At 52.1% G+C, this 18,119-nt stretch overlaps 1 protein-coding gene across 1 annotated transcript in view; it reads right to left on the bottom strand.

Annotated features, from left to right (window-relative positions):
• LOC146811996 (inactive serine/threonine-protein kinase TEX14-like) overlaps positions 1-18,119 on the bottom strand; it is a 696,679-nt gene that overhangs the window by 310,047 nt on the left and 368,513 nt on the right. The window contains exon 4 of the mRNA XM_085615117.1: positions 17,578-17,743. Coding sequence (XP_085471243.1) covers positions 17,578-17,743 — 166 coding nt within the window. The remainder of the gene's footprint in view (positions 1-17,577; positions 17,744-18,119) is intronic.

Below are 18,119 nucleotides of genomic sequence, written 5' to 3'. Positions count from 1 at the left end.
AGACGTGGCTCTTTGACTGAACCGGAGCTGCACCCCCCCACCCACCAGCGCCTTGAGACCTTCACGGGTAAGTAGCGCACTTCATAAACACCCTGATTGATTGATTGGTTGATTGAAAGGTAGGGACCATAATTCATGGAGAAATGCACTACCCAGTGATCCCGGATTAGACGTGTCATAATCTGTGAAATATGTGAATGTACCTCGAAGAGTTCTAGAACTCCCCTGTACGGGAGTAGGACAATGTTCCCATTGAGTGTAATTAAAAAACAGTCTTAACGTGTTTGTTCTATGCAAAAAATGATGCCCATAGTGTTGATAACAGAAAAAAAAAAACGGCATAATTGGCAGAATTTAAATACAAATCTTCAGCATCAAAAGCAGCATAATATTTTAAATTGGAAAACAATGAATGTACTGCTTGCACATCCCAATCATCAGAATGTACATCCTTAGGAAAGACCTAAAAACGATATAAAATATCCCTTTTTGTTAAATGGTGTAAATCCGTTCAGTAGTTCATGAGAAATTAGAAAAAGAAAAAGTTTCAATATCTGGGCGGAGCCTAACGACACATCTCATCGTGAGATCCGATTGGCTGTCAGCACCTCATCCTGGAATTGCTGGCAGACATCTTGGGACCAATATACATGATAGTACCCCATTGAAATGCATTGTAGTGAATCGAAGATTTTGAGGGTTACCAAAAGAAGAACTATAAAGGGTGATAACAGACTTTAGTTACATTAGAATTCATTTGTTGATGGTACCATACTAATTTCAGGAATTGTGGTGTGTTCTAAGGTGAATTTACCCTGTGAAAAACCTTCTGCCGGGATATCATGAATCATGTTTGACAGAAAACTGAAGCTAAAATGAGAGTATATTTTCTGTAAATTCACATTATCTTTCTCAGTCATGTGAGAATGAAGTCTGTCATTCTCAGTAAATCATGTACATCCAACAAGGGCAGAGACTGTCAGTTGATTCCTTTGTGTTCTACTGCAGCTTCCCAGAGTGATCTAAAGACTAGAGAGCTAACAGTCTTACTTATGACAAAATGATGGCACACCTGAAGCCATCTTGATTGGAATAAACTGGTAACACTTAAAACATTTAATTTAAAAAGGAACAAAATGAGGGGGTTCATTTTGCCATTGAAATTATGGTCAGTGCTGTAGAAAGAAAAAATAGGACATGTTTTAAGTGAGATCTCAAATATCTTCCTGTTATATTTCAACAGGAGCAGCCTGTCAGTTGATGCCTATGTGTTCTACTGCAGCTTCCCATATTGTTCTAAAGAACAACTAGAAAGCTAACAGTCTTACTTATGACACAATTATGGCACACCTGAAGCCATCTTGATTGGAATAGACTGGTAACACTTAAAACATTTAATCTAAAAGGAACACAATGAGGGGGTTCATTTTGCCATAGAAATTATGGTTAGTGCTGCAGAAAGAAAATGTAGGGCATGTTTTAAGTGAGATCTCAAATCCTCTTCTATTTCATTAGAAAATTCTGACATGCAGACTGAAACAATCACTTTCAATACCAGCAGTAGACTTCCAGTTAACTCCCTGGTGAGCAGTAGCTTTACTACAGTGATCTAATGAACAATTAGAGTGCTAACATTCTGAATTTATGGCAAATGTGTGACACATCTGAATGCCTTCTTGATGGAATCAAAGTAAAAAACTGAAAGCACTTCCTACTGAGGAGACTGCAGTAAATGAGTAAATTAGGAAGGAGTAGTTTCTTTTCTGTAACTCCAGTTCTGTAGTAGGGGTATCTCTGTTATAGTCATAATCTAGTGAATAGTCCCGCCCATGTGCGTGGACCCCGGAGCAATAAAAAATAATCTCTAAAGGTGACAAATCATGCAGACCTGCATACACCTTTAAGAGAGAATTTAATTTAAAGACAGATAATGCAGCCTATACCCACAGGCTACACTGTCCAGTACTTCAACTAGAATTCCACCAAAATCCACAACAGCACTGCCTGTCTAGTTTTTCTCCCCAAGGGAAAAAACCCTGCCTCTACCAGCAAAAGCCTCTGGAATGATAGAGAGGAAGGAAAGGACAGACAAGCCCCATAGGCTGCCATTATGTGGCTTCAAACAGGATACTGTGCCTTTAAGAAAACTTTCCAGATTTCCAGAACTTTCCCCAGTATCCCAGAATGCCCAGCAGGTCCCATTTACTTTCAGTTCTTTTTGAAGGCGTAGCACGCCAGACCTGTAGCATTCTATCTATAAATAAGAATCTCTCCACCGGGGAGGAGGGCGGGCGCTTATGACTATAACAGAGATACCCCTACTACAGAACTGGAGTTACAGAAAAGAAACTACTCCTTCTGTAGTAGGGGATCTCTGTGTATAGTCATAATCTAGTGAATAGAATGGCAAGCCCATCCCCACACAACAAAAGCGGTGGAGAACATACAAGACACAACCACTACTGTGCGAACAAATTTCGCAGCGAAGCCTGCCCAACCTGAGCATCTGCCCTGGCATCCGTGTCCAGACAGTAGTGCGCAGCAAAAGTATGGACCGACTTCCAAGTGGCCGCCTTGCAGATTTCCGCAATCGGAACATTACGCAGCAAAGCCGTCGTGGCAGCTTTGCCCCTGGTGGAATGAGCCTTAGGCTTACCCCCTAAGGTCTTATTAGCCTTTTGATAACACAACTGTATGCAGGACACAATCCACCGAGAGATGGACTGCTTCGAGGTCGAAGACCAGTCCTGACTGAGCCATAATTAACAAACAATTGGTCAGACCTACGAATATCCTTGGTTTTATCCAGATAAAATTTCAACACCCTTCGAACATCCAGGGAATGGAGAGCCCTTTCCGCTGGCGAAGAGGGATTCTGAAAGAACGTAGGTAAAGTTATGGTCTGGTTGACATGAAAATCAGAGATAACCTTAGGAAGAAACTTAGGGTGAGTACGCATCACAACCTTAGCAGCATGAAATACAGTATAAGGTTCTTGACAACATAATGCCTGAAGTTCACTCACCCTGCGGGCCGATGTAATGGCCACTAGGAACGCCGCCTTCCAGGATAGGTGCTGCAATGAAGCCTTGTGAATGGGTTCAAAAGGCTCCCTCATCAGTCTGGACAGCACCACATTCAAGTCCCAGGAAGGCGAGGGAAGTCTGACGGGAGGAAACACTTTCTTCAAGCCTTCCAAAAAATCCTTGACCACAGGGATCTGAAAGAAGGAAGTCTGTGAAGGGCATTTCCTGTAAGCAGTCAAAGCAGCCAGATGAACCTTAATGGAATGGAAATTAAGGCCAGACTGCGCCAGATGTAAAAGGTATGGAAGGATGACATCTTCCTTACATGTCGTCGGATCAAAGTTCTTGGACTTACACCAGATACAGAACCTCTTCCACTTGTAAGCATAGGATGTCCTAGTGGAAGGTCGCTTAGACTCCTTCAGAATGTCCATACAATCGTCTGGTAGATTCAGATGGCCATATTGCACTATTTCAGGAGCCATGCCGCCAAACTCAAAGACGAGAGGTTGGGGTGCACCATCCGCCCCCCGAACTTCGTGAGAAGGTCCGGCCTGCACGGCAACCGCATGTGAGGAAGGAGAGACCGGTGAAGAAGGTCCGTGAACCACCACTGCCTGGGCCACTCCGGGGCGATCAGGATCATCCGCGCCCTGGACCGGGACAGCTTGATGAGCACCGCCGGAATCAGGGGAATGGGTGGAAAAGCGTACAGAAAGCTGTTCGACCAGTCGATCCATAGCGCATTCCCCAGCGTCCCCCGCTGGTAGTACCTGGATGCGAAGTCTCGGCATTTGCTGTTTTCGGCGGTGGCGAACAGATCTACGTCTGGAGTCCCCCACCTTGCGAAGACTTCTCCTAGTACTTCGTCGTTTATGACCCATTCGTGGTTTTCCTGAATCAGCCTGCTCAAGGCGTCCGCCTGAGCATTCTGCACCCCCGGCAGATGTGTGGCCGTAATCGTCAGTCCTCTGGCCAGCAGCCAGCGCCAGATCGCCTGCGCCTCCTGCGACAGAGTGCGCGATCTCGACCCCCCCTGCTTGTTGAGGTAATACATCGTGGTTGTATTGTCCGTCTGTATCAGGAGCGAGTTGGTCTGGAAGAACGGAAGGAAGGCCTTCAGTGCCAGGAAGACAGCTCTGAGTTCCAGGAAATTGATGTGGTACGTCGATTCCAAAGGAGACCACTGCCCTTGAATCTGCAGGTCCCCGGAGTGCGCCCCCCAGCCCTGGAGAGAAGCATCCGTCACCACCTTCGTCGTGGGAATGTCCTTGTGGAAAGGAACCCCCTTGAGGAGGTTTTCCGCCGAACACCACCACTTCAGAGACTGAAGAGCATGCAGAGACAGTCGGATCTTGTCGTCCCAAGAGCCTGTCCTCTGATCCCACTGGTCCTCCAAGCACTCCTGCAGAGGTCGCATGTGTAGCCGTGCGTGCGGAGTGAGGAAGATACAGGAGGCCATCGATCCCAGTAGAGAAGACACCTTCCTCACAGTCGTCGATGGAGCAGTCCTGAGGTCCTGAGCCTTCCGAAGGAGTGATAACCGTCTCTCCTCCGAAGGAGACACGCTTGCTGACCGTGTATCGATGGAGGCCCCCAGGTACTGTATGCACTGTACCGGAGTCGGGACCGATTTGGACATGTTGACGTGTAACCCCAGCTTGTTCAAGAGCTCGCACGTCCATCGGAAGTGTTCTTGCGCTTCCTCGAAGGATGATGCCTTGATCAGCCAATCGTCCAGATACGGGTAGACAAACACCTTGTTCTTCCGCAGGTGTGCCGCCACCACCGCCATGCACTTCGAAAAAGTCCTGGGCGCAGACTTTAGCCCGAATGGCAGTACTGTGTATTGATAGTGATTGGCGCCGACTTGGAATCGTAGGAACTTCCTGTGCTTCCGTGCTATGGGCACATGGAAGTACGCATCCTGTAGATCTATGGCACAGAGCCAGTCTCCCCGCTGCAGCTGAGGGTAAATCTGGTGCAACGATAGCATGCGAAACTTCTCTCTGCGAATCCACTTGTTTGCTTGTCGCAAATCCAGAATGGGCCTGAACTCGTTCTTGTCCTTCTTGCGAACGAGGAAGAACCGAGAGTACAGACCTCTTCCCCTTTGAGACAAAGGTACGTCTTCTACCGCCTTTTTTCTCAACAAGATGTCTGCCTCCGCCTGGAGCTCCCTCAGCTGGAATCGAGAGCTGACCGGCGGGATCGCTGGAGGCGGGCTGATAAACCGAAGACTGTATCCATTGCAAACAATATTCAGCACCCACTTGTCCTGAGTAATTTTTCTCCACTCTGCCGGAAAAAATTGAATGCTTCCCCCCACTGGAGTGGGTAACGGTTGAGGGGGAAGTAGCAGCTCAGGGCCGAGACCCGGCCGGGCCCTTGCTTGTGGTAGTAGCCTGCTGGCCTCCTCTACCCCTCTGGCGCTTCTGGAAAGGCTTGCGGAACTGCTGCTGTTGTGGCTGCTGCTGTCCCGAGCCCTGCCCACGCCCTCGGCCCGACGACCCGAACCTCCTCTGGAACGGGCGTTTCTTTTTCTCGGCCTTCTCCAACCCGACGGCCGTCAGGGTTTCCGCCTCGGCCTTCATGCGGGCCATCTCATCGTCCGCGTGCTTCCCGAACAGGGTTTCCCCCGAGAAGGGCAGGTTGGCCACTCTCTGCTGCGCCTCCGGCTTCAAGGATGTCAGGCGCAACCAGGAATGGCGCCGTTGGTGGATGCCATGACAGTAGGCGTGCGCGGCCAATAGTGATACATCCGCCGCTGCGCTGATCGTTTGGTTCGAAACCAGCATGCCTTCGCGCACCGTCTCCAAGAAGTCCTCCTTCTTGTCTCGTGGCAGGAGGTCCGCATATTGCTGCAGGGATTCCCACAGGGCCCGGTCGTACCGGCCCAACAACGCCCCTGCACTCGCCGCCTTCATCGTAGTGGCAGCGGTACCACACACCTTCCTGCCAGCCGAGTCCAGCCAGCGGCTTTCCTTGTCCGGTGGAACCGTGGAGGCCGGTGCGGTCGCATGTTGTTTTCTCGCCGCCGTTACTATCACCGAATCCGGCTTCGGGTCCATTCTCAAAAAGGACGGATCCGACTCCGGGGCCCTGTACTTCTTCATGAGCCTGGACGGAGCGGCCTTCGCCGTTGCGGGGGTGAGGAACAGTTCCAAGGCTGGTTCCACCAGGCCAGGCACGAGAGGCAGGAGGGGTCGAGACAAATGTCGTTGATGAAGCGTCTCAAATATCACGGACGTCGTAGGTGTTGGCACCGTCACCGTGATATTCAGTTTCGCCGCCCCTCGTAGCAGCACCTCCTGGAACGAGACCAGGTCGTCCACCGGAGACACCCTAGTCCCCGGGGAGTCCGACAACGTCGGTGAAAGGTCCCTGTCCGAGGAGCGCGTGCGCGACCTGGATCTATACCTCCTGCGGCGCCGTCTAGAGTCCGACGAGGACCGCCCTCGGCTCCGCGATCGTCGCCTCCTATGAGAACGGGAGCGCGACCTCTTCGGCTTAGGCCTCTCCGCCGGTCTCGCTGGTCCAGGCGACCGTGGACGACGAGGTTTCGGGGTCCCCTGCGGTGGAGTCGGGTACCGCGGAAGGGAAACCAACCTCGGGGGAACCGGCGGCGGTCCTACCGGAGTGCTTGGCAGCAACAGCGGCTGGGGTGGAGGAGACAGCGTCCGCGGTGGTGGAGGAGGCGGTGGCGGAGGTGGAGGCGGTGGTGGAGGCGGTGGTGGAGGCGGTGGTGGAGGCGGTGGAGGCGGTGGCGGAGGCGGCAGTGGTGGTAGAGGCGACAGAGACCTCCGAGGTGGGGTATACACCACCGAGTACACCGATTCCGGCGACTCTCTCTTCCTCGACGTCGACCTGTGCCTCGACGTCGATCTCCTCGGCGTCGACTTCCTTCTCGACGTCGACTTCCTTCTCGACGTCGACTTCCTTCGCCTCAACGGCGACCTTCGCCTCGACGGCGACCTTCGCCTCGACGGCGACTTTCGCCTCGACGGCGACCTTCGCCTCGACGGCGACCTTCGCCTCGACGGCGACCTTCGCCTCGACGTCGATCTCCTTCTCGACGCCGATCTCCTTCTCGATGTCGATCTCCTTCTCTTCATCGACGGCGAGCTGTGACCCCTCGACGCCGAACGCCGACGCCGGGTCTTCACTCGACGGCGACCGCCGGACGAGGCCGACGACGGCGTCGTCGCCGACGACGCCGATGTAGTCGACGGCGGTCTATTCAGGTCCCTCGACGGCGATCGTCGACGCCGCTTCTCCACAGAGCCCTGGGGAGACGGCGAGCAGACCGTGGTCATCCTCCTCGACGCCGTCGTCGACGCCCTCGACGTCGACGGGGAGTGGGAGCGCTTACTGGTCTTCCTGCCCCTGGGGAGCCCCCCAGAGGCCTCAGTATGGGCCAAATCAGCCCCTCCAGACCCACCTGGTGCCTTCAGTCTTCGCTCCTCCAGAGCTTGAAGCCTGCTCTTCATCCTGTCCCTCAGGGTCCTCGCTGAAAACGAGTGGCAGATGGTAGAGCTTTCAGGCACGTGGGACTGGGGAAGGCAACCTACGCACACCTCATGTGGGTCAGTTTTAGCCTTCTTTCGACCACATTCCGGGCACTTGACGAACAAGCCAGGCATGTCGACAGTACCAGCTATTAAACACAAGCAAAAGTGACAAAAATTGCCAAAATCTCAATGAAAAACCTTTGAAAAAGGAAGAGCTCAATGCTCCAGGGTCCTGCTAGCAGGAGCCGGAAAAAAGAACTGAAAGTAAATGGGACCTGCTGGGCATTCTGGGATACTGGGGAAAGTTCTGGAAATCTGGAAAGTTTTCTTAAAGGCACAGTATCCTGTTTGAAGCCACATAATGGCAGCCTATGGGGCTTGTCTGTCCTTTCCTTCCTCTCTATCATTCCAGAGGCTTTTGCTGGTAGAGGCAGGGTTTTTTCCCTTGGGGAGAAAAACTAGACAGGCAGTGCTGTTGTGGATTTTGGTGGAATTCTAGTTGAAGTACTGGACAGTGTAGCCTGTGGGTATAGGCTGCATTATCTGTCTTTAAATTAAATTCTCTCTTAAAGGTGTATGCAGGTCTGCATGATTTGTCACCTTTAGAGATTATTTTTTATTGCTCCGGGGTCCACGCACATGGGCGGGACTATTCACTAGATTATGACTATACACAGAGATCCCCTACTACAGAAACTTCATAACAAATAAGTCTCCCAAGATGGCCACCAGAGAAAAAAGAGCCCAAATGTAGCACAAATATCACCCAGATGTAGCTCACATATAGCCCAATGACAGAAGTGTGCAAAACACTTTTTATTTTTAGTTTTTCTGCAGTTTTATATAGTGCAGACCCCTTATTGCGTATTTTGCACGAAGTACATGAGATTGATCTTGCGAAACATTGAACTTTACGATTCTGTTACTCTGAAGTTGCTCTGAACCGGGCTTTGTAACACCCGTTTTTACCTACTGGTTTTAATTAATTCTCACTGTATTGTATTAGGAAAGAGGATTGACTGTTTTTAAGTACACTTTTGTGAACTATGTTTCTAAATCAGAGCGAATAAAGTTTAATGAATTCTATGGCAGGACAGAGGCGAGGATTATGCATATCTTTACTCACTTTATTTGCAAAGCAGTTCAAAGAAAACGTAACACAACAATCATTAAACAAAAGACTACACAACCCATGAACCATTAGGGGGCAACTATAGTACAATCATATCACAGTCCATCGTATATAATTGTGACGTCCCTTCCGCTTCCTCTTTCTTTTTTTTTTTAAATTCTTTTTATTTGCAGTTTTCAAAAACAAACTTAAAACAACATCACTCACTATGGTGTACATATGACAAGCAATGACGATACGCCTCCACATCGAGCAGCTCATCACAATTTGGGTATCATCACACGAACTCAGTGCTACATTATCAAGTGTGTGGCATACAGAAGCCGATCGTCCCATCCCGCCCGCATGCGGCATCGCAAACCAGTTCAGCACCCAAAACAGACCCCCTGAGAAGTACGGTCATCCCCATCTTGCGCCCGCCTTAGGGAATAGTATCGAGTCACAGCGCCTGCAGTGTAGCTTGCTCCAACCATTGTGTGAAAGGCCCCCAAATGTCCTTAGGTCGGGAACGCAGCGGCATAAGCTCCCAGTACAGGGCAAGTTGTGTCTGACAATAGACTGCACTCGTGACCCACGCTCGAATGCTAGGTGACGTAGCAACTCCCCAGTGCATCGCAACTTGTCTTCTAGCTAGTAACAATAGCATCGCTGGCAGCTTGCGGTGTTTGGGCTTAATCATGTGCAAAATACCAAGCAGCGCCACCTGCGGGGTGCACGGGATCAGTAGGCCAGTGAGTTTGCATATAATCTCTACTACCCTTTCCCAGAATGACGACAATGTAGGGCAGTTCCATGCCATATGCAAAAAGGTGGCGCCATGAGTGTAGCAGCGCCAACATTCATCCGTGTCTCTTAAACCCATTCGGTGCAGTCGACTAGGGGTACGGTAGGTCATGTGTATATATTTGAAGTGGATCAGGCGCAGCCGGTAGTTGGGGGACAAAATCTCAAGATTCTTACAGCACAAGTCCCAATGTTGTTCCGAAATATCCGTACCCAACTCCGCCTCCCACATGCCCCGCGCCGCAGGAAGAACCACGGGGTGACAAGTCTGCATTTGCACATACAAGCGGGATATAAGTTTGCGCCCAGACTCCACAGCTAGGACATTTTCCAAGGCAAGCAGGGCCGGCGGCGGCGCCGGGAACGCAGGAGACAACCTCCGGCACGAGTGACGGAGCTGATAGTAAAGAAGCGTGTCCAGCATCGTCGGAGCCTCTGCATTACACATCTGCTCCGGAGTTAGGAAGGTGTCTCCCGGAAACAAATCGCCCCCAGTGCGGAGACCCAGCTTTTCAGCGCGCTCCCCGGTCTGCATGCTGCGCAGCGGCGGCCACATCGGATTCCCGCGCAGGGGCACAGAAGGTGAATAAAGGAGGTCAATTCCGGCCCTCCGCCGCAGCCCATCCCATGCCCACCTGAGTGCGTGTACCGGGTCTATGTCCGCGCATCTCCGGGTGTGTGGCACGTAAAGTGCCACATTCAGCGGCAGCGGTGCTACTCTGTCCGTCTCTATCGCCACATGTGGTTGAAACGGTGTGGGATGCGCCCAGTAATGCAGGAATTGTGCCTGTGCACAGTAAGCATATAAGGAGAAGTCCGGCGCTGCCAGGCCTCCCTGTCGCTGTGGGAGAGTCAGGGTCTCCCATGCCACCCTCGGTTGCTTACCTCCCCAGGCAAGCTCCACCATCTGCGAGCGCAGCCGCCGCAAAAAATGTGCAGTCAGGGGCAGAGGAATATTCCCAAACAGGTAGAGGAGTTTGGGCAGGATCACCATTTTGGCCACCGCAATTCTGCCAGCCAGCGAAAGGGGCAAGTGCTTCCAGCGGTCGACCCTCTCCTCCACCCAATTCATCACCCGTCCATAATTCTCCGTCCATATTTGCTGTTTATCCGTGCTAATCCAAATCCCCAAGTATCGCACCGGGCCAGTGGCCCATTTCAGCGGGCAATCCGGAGTAAAGCGGGGAGTCCCGGACGTCAGGGGCATAATTACCGACTTCTCCCAATTTATATTCACCCCCGATAATTGACCATAATGCATCAGTTCTCCCGTCAGAGGGGAGAGGTTCGTCTGAGGATCAGTGACATATAACGTGATATCATCAGCATATAGTGATATCGTCAATGCCCTCGACGAGAACCCAATGCCTCTAGCCGCGTGATGCTGCCTGATGCGAGCAGCCAGAGGCTCCGTGGCGATAGCAAAGAGCAGAGGCGATAGGGGACATCCCTGCCTGGTACCCCTCTGAATCGCAAAGGGTGCCGAGACGAGCCCGTAAACTCTCACCCTAGCAGTTATGCCAGTATAGAGCAGTCTAATGTAGCTAATGAAGGCTGCACTCACACCCATGCGCTGCAGCAGCGGAAACAGGAACCCCCATTCCAGGGAGTCGAACGCTTTGGTGGCGTCCAATAGCACCGCCGCAGCCTTAACATGTGGGGCCAAATAGTGTAGGACCCCAAAGAGGGTACGGAGGTTGTGAGAGGTCGATCTGCCCGGCACAAAGCCAGACTGGTCCGGACGGATCATGATGGGCAGCACCGGCTGTAGCCGAGTGGCCAGCATTTTCGCAAAAATCTTTGCGTCAGTGTTAATTAATGACAGTGGCCGGTAGGAGTCGCATTGTTGGCTATCTTTGTCCGGTTTCAGGAGGGTGATGATGACAGCCTCTCTAAGCGACCCAGGGAGAACACCCGACTCGAACGCCTCAGCATACATCGCCAGCAGCCTGGGGACCAGGAGATCCGCGTACTCCTTGTAGAACTGCGCCGGCAGTCCATCCGGGCCCGGCGCCTTCCCGGCCGCCAATGAGCCTATGGCCTCCCGCACATCATCAGCCTCAAAAGGCCGATCGAAATAGCCTTGTTGATGCGCATTGAACCAGATAAGCTGTACAGTATCCAAATATTCAGCAAGCTCCACCGGCGTGCGGGCCACCCGCGACCTGTAGAGGTCTTTGTAGAAGGTCCGAAATGTATCCAGGATTTCAGGGGGAGTGCATACGGTGTCCCCTCCCTGTGTCATCACTGAGGATATGAAGGGAGATGGTCTTTGAGCGCGCAGGAGCAGGGCGAGCGTTCTACCCGGGCGGTCCCCCTCACCATATCTACGGGCCACAGCATGCTTAGTCAGGAACTTAAGTTCCCTGTCAGCCTCCTCCTGATATTCAGTGAGCGTTGTGCGAGTTTCGGCCAAAGTGGCCGTCGAGGGGTCCGAGCAGTATTGCACCTCTAAGGAATGCAGGCGATCCTCTAATTTGCCTAGCGAACACCTGATAGTCTTTAGGACCCTGGCCTGCCCCGCTATGCAGTGGCCTCTTATCACCACTTTAAAGGCGTCCCACAGCGTGCCCAGAGAAGCGACAGATCCCTCATTCAGCTCAAAATAGTCAAGTATTTGCTGATGAATCTCTTCCCGAAACACCTGATCTGTCAGGGCATGTGGTGGTAGCCGCCACGTGAAGGGTGTGATGTATGGTTGGGGGACATTCAGGGTTAGTTCGACAGGAGAATGATCAGAGAGGGTACGTGCCCCGTGAGTGACTGCGGAGACCCATGCATGCACCTGCGGGGTTAAGAGCCAGTAGTCCAAGCGGGACCAGGCACCTCTGTGCGGGGTGAAGCAGGTTCCTTCCCGAACCGCGGGGTGCAGCACGCGCCATGTGTCTAATAGAGTGTAATCTTTCATTAGGCCACGGATGAGGCCAGCCGCTAGCGGATGATGTGTGCGTGCCACCCCCTCCCTAGCCAGCTCCAGTGAAAGTACAGCATTGAAATCTCCACCCCACAAGCAAGCACCCCCACCCAGGGATTGCGCCAGGTGCCAGACATTCCGGAAAAAAACAGGGTCATCAGAGTTGGGGCCATACACATTAATCAAAGTGATCGGCATGTGAAAGAGCTGTCCGAGTAATATGATGTATCGCCCATCCGAATCAGCTTGCACCTTGAACGTCTGCCAGGGAAGGCCTTTACGGATAAGAATGGCCACTCCACGGGAGTAGTTGGAGCAACCCGATGTGTGTACCTCTCCCCATCGTGCATGCCTGAGCTTGTCCCCAGCGGCACGAGTCAAGTGGGTTTCCTGTAGGAAACATATATCGATGTGGTGTCGCGTCAAATGTGCATGGGTCAAGCGTATTTTGCGGTGATCGTTAAGACCACGGATATTCCGGGTAAGGCAGCGCAATGCGGTCAGGGCGGCCTGTGCGTGCATTTCTCATGGAGGCGTGTGGTCACCGAGGGACCCAGAAGAAGGGCCCACCCGCAGGTATCCCGCCCTCCCGTCCTATGAGTCCGCAACCACAGTAAGTCTGCCCGTGGCTGGACCGCACCGTCATGTATTGGTGTAGCCAGAAAGTGTAGTGATGTAGAACCAACCAACAATAACCCCAACCCCCCCCCACCCACTCCAACCCCCCAATCAGGTTGAGATAGCATCCCCCCCCACCACCCCCCCCAACTGGAATTGTCTTTCAATAGTGTCTCGGGAATCATCCCACAGGGGCGTGGGGTCACCGGCTCACTCCCCAGTCTATCAACGACCGGGTGGCCGGACATTTCCGCCTAGCATTTAAATCAGTATCTCAAGGTACAGCCTGGAAGTCCCTGCATGCTTCTCATCACAGGTTTCCGCACGGTACTAGTAGCGTTAATCGTGCATGAACAGCCCAGTCTCGGGGGCGAACCCATCACCCCTTGCAGGTCTCAGGAACACTCAGCGTTGGGCAGAGGGCGCGCGTGTCTTTGTATCATGTTATTCAATGTCACTTAGCTGTCCCATCGGCGGGTTCTCATGGTCATCTCTCTTCTCACGTTGCGAACGTTCCGTCTGTCTCGCAAACTTGATCGCGTCCGCTGCCGTAGTGAATACCATGGGCTTCCCTTTATGATGGATCCGCAGCTTGGCCGGGTACAGCATTGCATACTTAGTCCCCACCTTCTGGAAGATTTTCTTGGCCGGTATGAATTCGCGCCGGGCGGCCTGCACAGCCTGCGTAAAATCCGGAAACAAGGAGATAGCCATGTTTTGGAAAGTTAGTGCCCCCTTTTCACGTGCCAACCGCAGGATGGTATCTCTGTCCCGGTAGTTAAGAACCCGGGCCAGGATTGTCCGCGGCGGAGCCCCCGGCACTGGTCGTGGCCCCAGCGTGCGATGTGCGCGTTCAACCAAGAACATGGCCGACAGTCCCTCTCCAAAAAGTTCACGGAACAGTCCTTCAACAAATAGTTCCATATTGCCAATGTTAGTGGATTCGGCAACCCCAATAATTCGTACATTATTTCGGCGGGAGCGAGCTTCCAAATCTTCGTTGCGCCCACGTATCACCTCCAGGACCTTGTCCATTCGGAGCAACTTCTCCTGGGTGTCTCCGTGGCCCTCCTCGCAGTCCGCGATTCTCGCTTCCATCGCCGTGATACGCTCCTCATGTTTGTCGACCCTGTGCGACATGCCATCCAGCCGCTGGGCCATGGAGTCGAGTTTTCCGTCAATTTCCTTAAGGCAGCCCTTAAGGTCACGGAACATACTTTTGACATCATCGTCCGGTGTTGGGTCCAACTGTGTTTCAGGGACCACCGTCTGCGACTCCGGCACCGCATCGGTGCCGCGGGAAGGCTGTTTCTCGAAGGGGAGCTTCCTCTGCTTGGCGTCCGATTTCCCCATGGTTCCCCCCCGAGTGTCCGCCACCTATCAACAATGGCGGTGAGGGGTATCAAGCAACAAGCAGGCCACCCAGCGCAAGGTGGAATGGTAACCACACAGGCACCCCCTCCGCACGAGGAACACCGCCAAGTAGGGAAGACCAGGCCAGCATTCGTCCCATTCAGGGCGCGGGTCTGCGTTAGTTGGATAACAATGGCGGCCTAACCGTCCACTCGCCCAGTAGGCCTCTCCAGCGCAGTGTCTCCCCGGCCTGCAGGCACACGATGGCTAGAGCAGGTCGTCGGCAGGTACCGGTAGCCGGATATCACCTTCTGCGGGCGGGGATCGGGCCCACCCAGCGGGCGCCACGGCTTACTTCTCCCAACTCCTCACTCCAGCAGGCCCATCGGCCCAGTCACCGGATCAGGGCGCAGCCACGCCGGGTAGGCCCAGTCATTCAGTCCGCCAGCTCGGCCTCCTCCAGTCACCAGTTCTCCAACAGGGGCCAGATCTCAGCACGTCCGGAAGTCACCACAGCCGCTCGGGCGCCAGTCGCTGGGCTCACCACGTCTCAGTTGGGTCCACGGTAGCCGCCTCGTATCTGCCCGATCTCGGCCTTCGACCAGGGCCTCGCGTAGGAGATGACTCCGCCCAGCTCGGCGCCCAAAAGCCGCTCGGCCAGCCCGGACGAGTAGCACCGGATCTCCGAGGCCGATTTCAACCGCAGTGGCACCGCTAGGATCCCCTGCACCAGGGCACTTCCCGCCGTGTATTTTGATGGTCAAAGAGCAAGGCAAAGGTCGGATTGTCTGACGGATTAGGTGTCCGGCCGGCAGAGCCCCGTTACACGGCGGCCATCTTGCAGCTCGGCTCGGCCACGCCCCTCCGCTTCCTCTTTCTTAACTGCTCGTCAGTTAAGTGCATTCCTTACATTCTTGGCTTAATCTGACGTTGTTACTGTTTGTATAGCGGTTTCTTGTGCACGTTATTAGCATTATTGCCTTGGTATTGTTTCATATTCCCTGCGCATCAGGCTCTTGCCAGAGAGCGTTCTCCCCCTCGCAGTTTCTCCCGCTGTGCGCTCTGTGCGCTGTGAGATCCTGTCAGGCGCGTCTGGTCAGAGCAAGGCAGCTCCGTCGAGCGCTCCCGCTGGTCTTTACGCGCGTTTGTGAATCTGGTCACTCCTTTAGTGTCCGCTTGATTCCCGACCAACCCTCCCCTAATTTTGACACCGCTACACAGTGATTTCCCCACACGGCCACGTCAGTGGCCAGCGCCACCTGGTGGTGGTAATTGGCATTGCGCCTCAGTCTATTCTTATAACAGCTTCGGGGAAAGCCCACCGGCGAGGGAGCTGCCTTAAGGATTTTAAGGGCATTGGTTCTGTGCTCACACCCTCTGCTATCATGTCTTCTCCAGAAGACCATTTTTACTCCTCCTACCAGGAAGTGGAGGAAGAATGGCCCCCCAACTTCTCCCCCCAGCAGTGGACCAAGCCCTCTCTCTGGCTATTTCTAGGGCGCTGGCTCCTCTTAGGGATCAGGTTGATAAGCTGGTGAAAAGCATCCCTGGGGTGTTCAGTGACCCAGATCTGGTGGTGGCGGGTCCCAGTAGCTCCCAGATGGGGAATAAAAGGGCCGTTAAGCATAACGCGGGGTACTTGGAAGGATTTGATAAACTTACGGAGACCTTCCTCAAGAATGCGCGTACGCTAAAACATGCACCCTGCTGGGAGGAGGAGGAGTCAGGAGAAAATTGCGATGATGTCACCACTATTGTAGACCTCGACGGCGGGTTTCCCTTAGAGGGAGAGGGTGTATCGGAGAACGATATCTCCTCCGATGAGGATAAGGACTCGGGGCGTCCCTGGCATCCAGAGTCCCACTCCTCTCAGTCCCCGGTTGGGGATGGGGTCCACTCGGACATGTTCAAGCCTACCCAAATTTACCATCCTAGGTCAGCAGAGTGGACCCCTGACACCAAAGTGGCAGAGTATGTGGTGGGGAAAATCCATCAACCCCTTGAAAGGGAGGTCAGGAATAGGATGAGGGGAGAATGCCCCAGGCCTTCACTGAAGGGAAAGGTGGCACACACGCCTGAAATTGATGAGAAACTATGTACCTTTTTCTCCAAGTATATGAGGGATCCCAAGAAAGGAATTGATAGGTCTTGGACGTGGTAGGGCACTTGACCCAAATTAAAAACACAGGATGTACATTCTTTTCCCAATAACTTTGGCGTCGGTAGACGAATCTTCGCGAAATTTTCAAACCTCGTGGAGCGCTCCGGTCAGCTCCTATCTTAAAAGTTTCGGGGTGATTCGGCAAGCGGGGGCTGAGAAAAAAGGGGGGTCCCAAAACTTTAGACACAGCTACAGCCCGAACTGCTGAAAGGAATTACACCAAATTTGGCGAAAAGGTAGCCCTTGGTTCAGAAAGATCCCTTTTTCTGGGATCTTAAAACGATATCAAATATCATGAACAGTGCTTATTTAGTTATTTAATGTTTGATGTGTTTTATTGTTTAATGTTGAATACCAGTTCTTTTATATCTAATGCATTAATTCTTCTAGCCTGGATGACAGAGCGAGAGAGTGATGGTAGTAAAATGGAGGGGGCAGCATTTTTCAATTCTCGCCTAGGGCGGCAAAATACCAAGAAACGGCCCTGCAAATGCATCAATGTTATCTATTTTTAGACCGTGAATCAATGTTCTCAGGTGGTCTCTATTACCTAAACTGGACATCCTACATATCGAGGGAGATTGAAGGCTGTATGAGTACTATGCTTTCTTGCATGCACAACTCATAGCCTACAGAAGTGGGAACCAAAAGCTCGTTCTACAGCTCAAGTGCATGCATTGCGCTCAAGTGAAACCCACAAGCATCCCTGGTTTCCTCATTTCTTTAGCAATACTTCCCTTTTCAGCATTATATTAGTTCCTGTCCTTATTCCTGATTCAATCTCCATCTGTCTCTACAAAGGTGCAACATCCCGCAACGACAACGTCACACCATCCATTTCTCTTTCCTTTTTAGGACATCACAGTGTACCATCTTTCCTTTTACACCCTATGCACGCCTTCCTTCAATTCTCTTACTCAATTCTTTTTCCCCACATACTGCCAGTCAATTCCCGTTCTGTTTGCAGTGCATTCTGGAAGCAGAATAGCCATTCTCTTGAAATTGTTCCAAACAATGTCATCTTTATCCCAACCTCAATATTACTGAATTAGACAGGTCTACCATAGAAGTGATCCTACCTTGCAGTTACGATCTCTCCCTGCTGCCTTGGCCCAGTCTTGGGTGCTTCTGCCCTCCCCATCATGCAGACGTAGGTCTCCACCACCCTCGTAAAGCTTCAGCAAAAGAGAGGGTTTACAGGAAAAACAGGCAGCGTGTACCGGGGTGCTACCATTGGAACTTCTGCTACAAGGGAGAGAAGGGAGATATTTTTTATTTGGGTATGTGACATAGCATGGAGCCAATTCCCAAGAAGCAGTAGAGTACTAAGGGTTACAGTTATATCGCAGCCCAAGAATGCCAGACCCTATGCCCTGTGCATAGAGACAGAGAGAGAGAGAGAGAGAGAGAGAGAGAGAGAGAGAGAGAGAGAGAGAGAGAGAGAGAGAGAGAGAGAGAGAGAGAGTGTGTGTGTGCGTGTGTGTGTGTATATATATATATATATATATATATATATATATATATATATATATATATATAGATATATATATATCACCTTAATACTCTTCTACCATATTTCCTTCCATCTGGATACTGGATGCTGGAGACAAAGAGCACGGAC

Source organism: Triturus cristatus, chromosome 7 (assembly GCF_964204655.1).
Source record: "Triturus cristatus chromosome 7, aTriCri1.1, whole genome shotgun sequence".
Classification (NCBI taxonomy): domain Eukaryota; kingdom Metazoa; phylum Chordata; class Amphibia; order Caudata; family Salamandridae; genus Triturus; species Triturus cristatus.
Note: the sequence above shows the minus strand (reverse complement) of the source record. Positions and strands in the feature narration are given on the sequence as shown.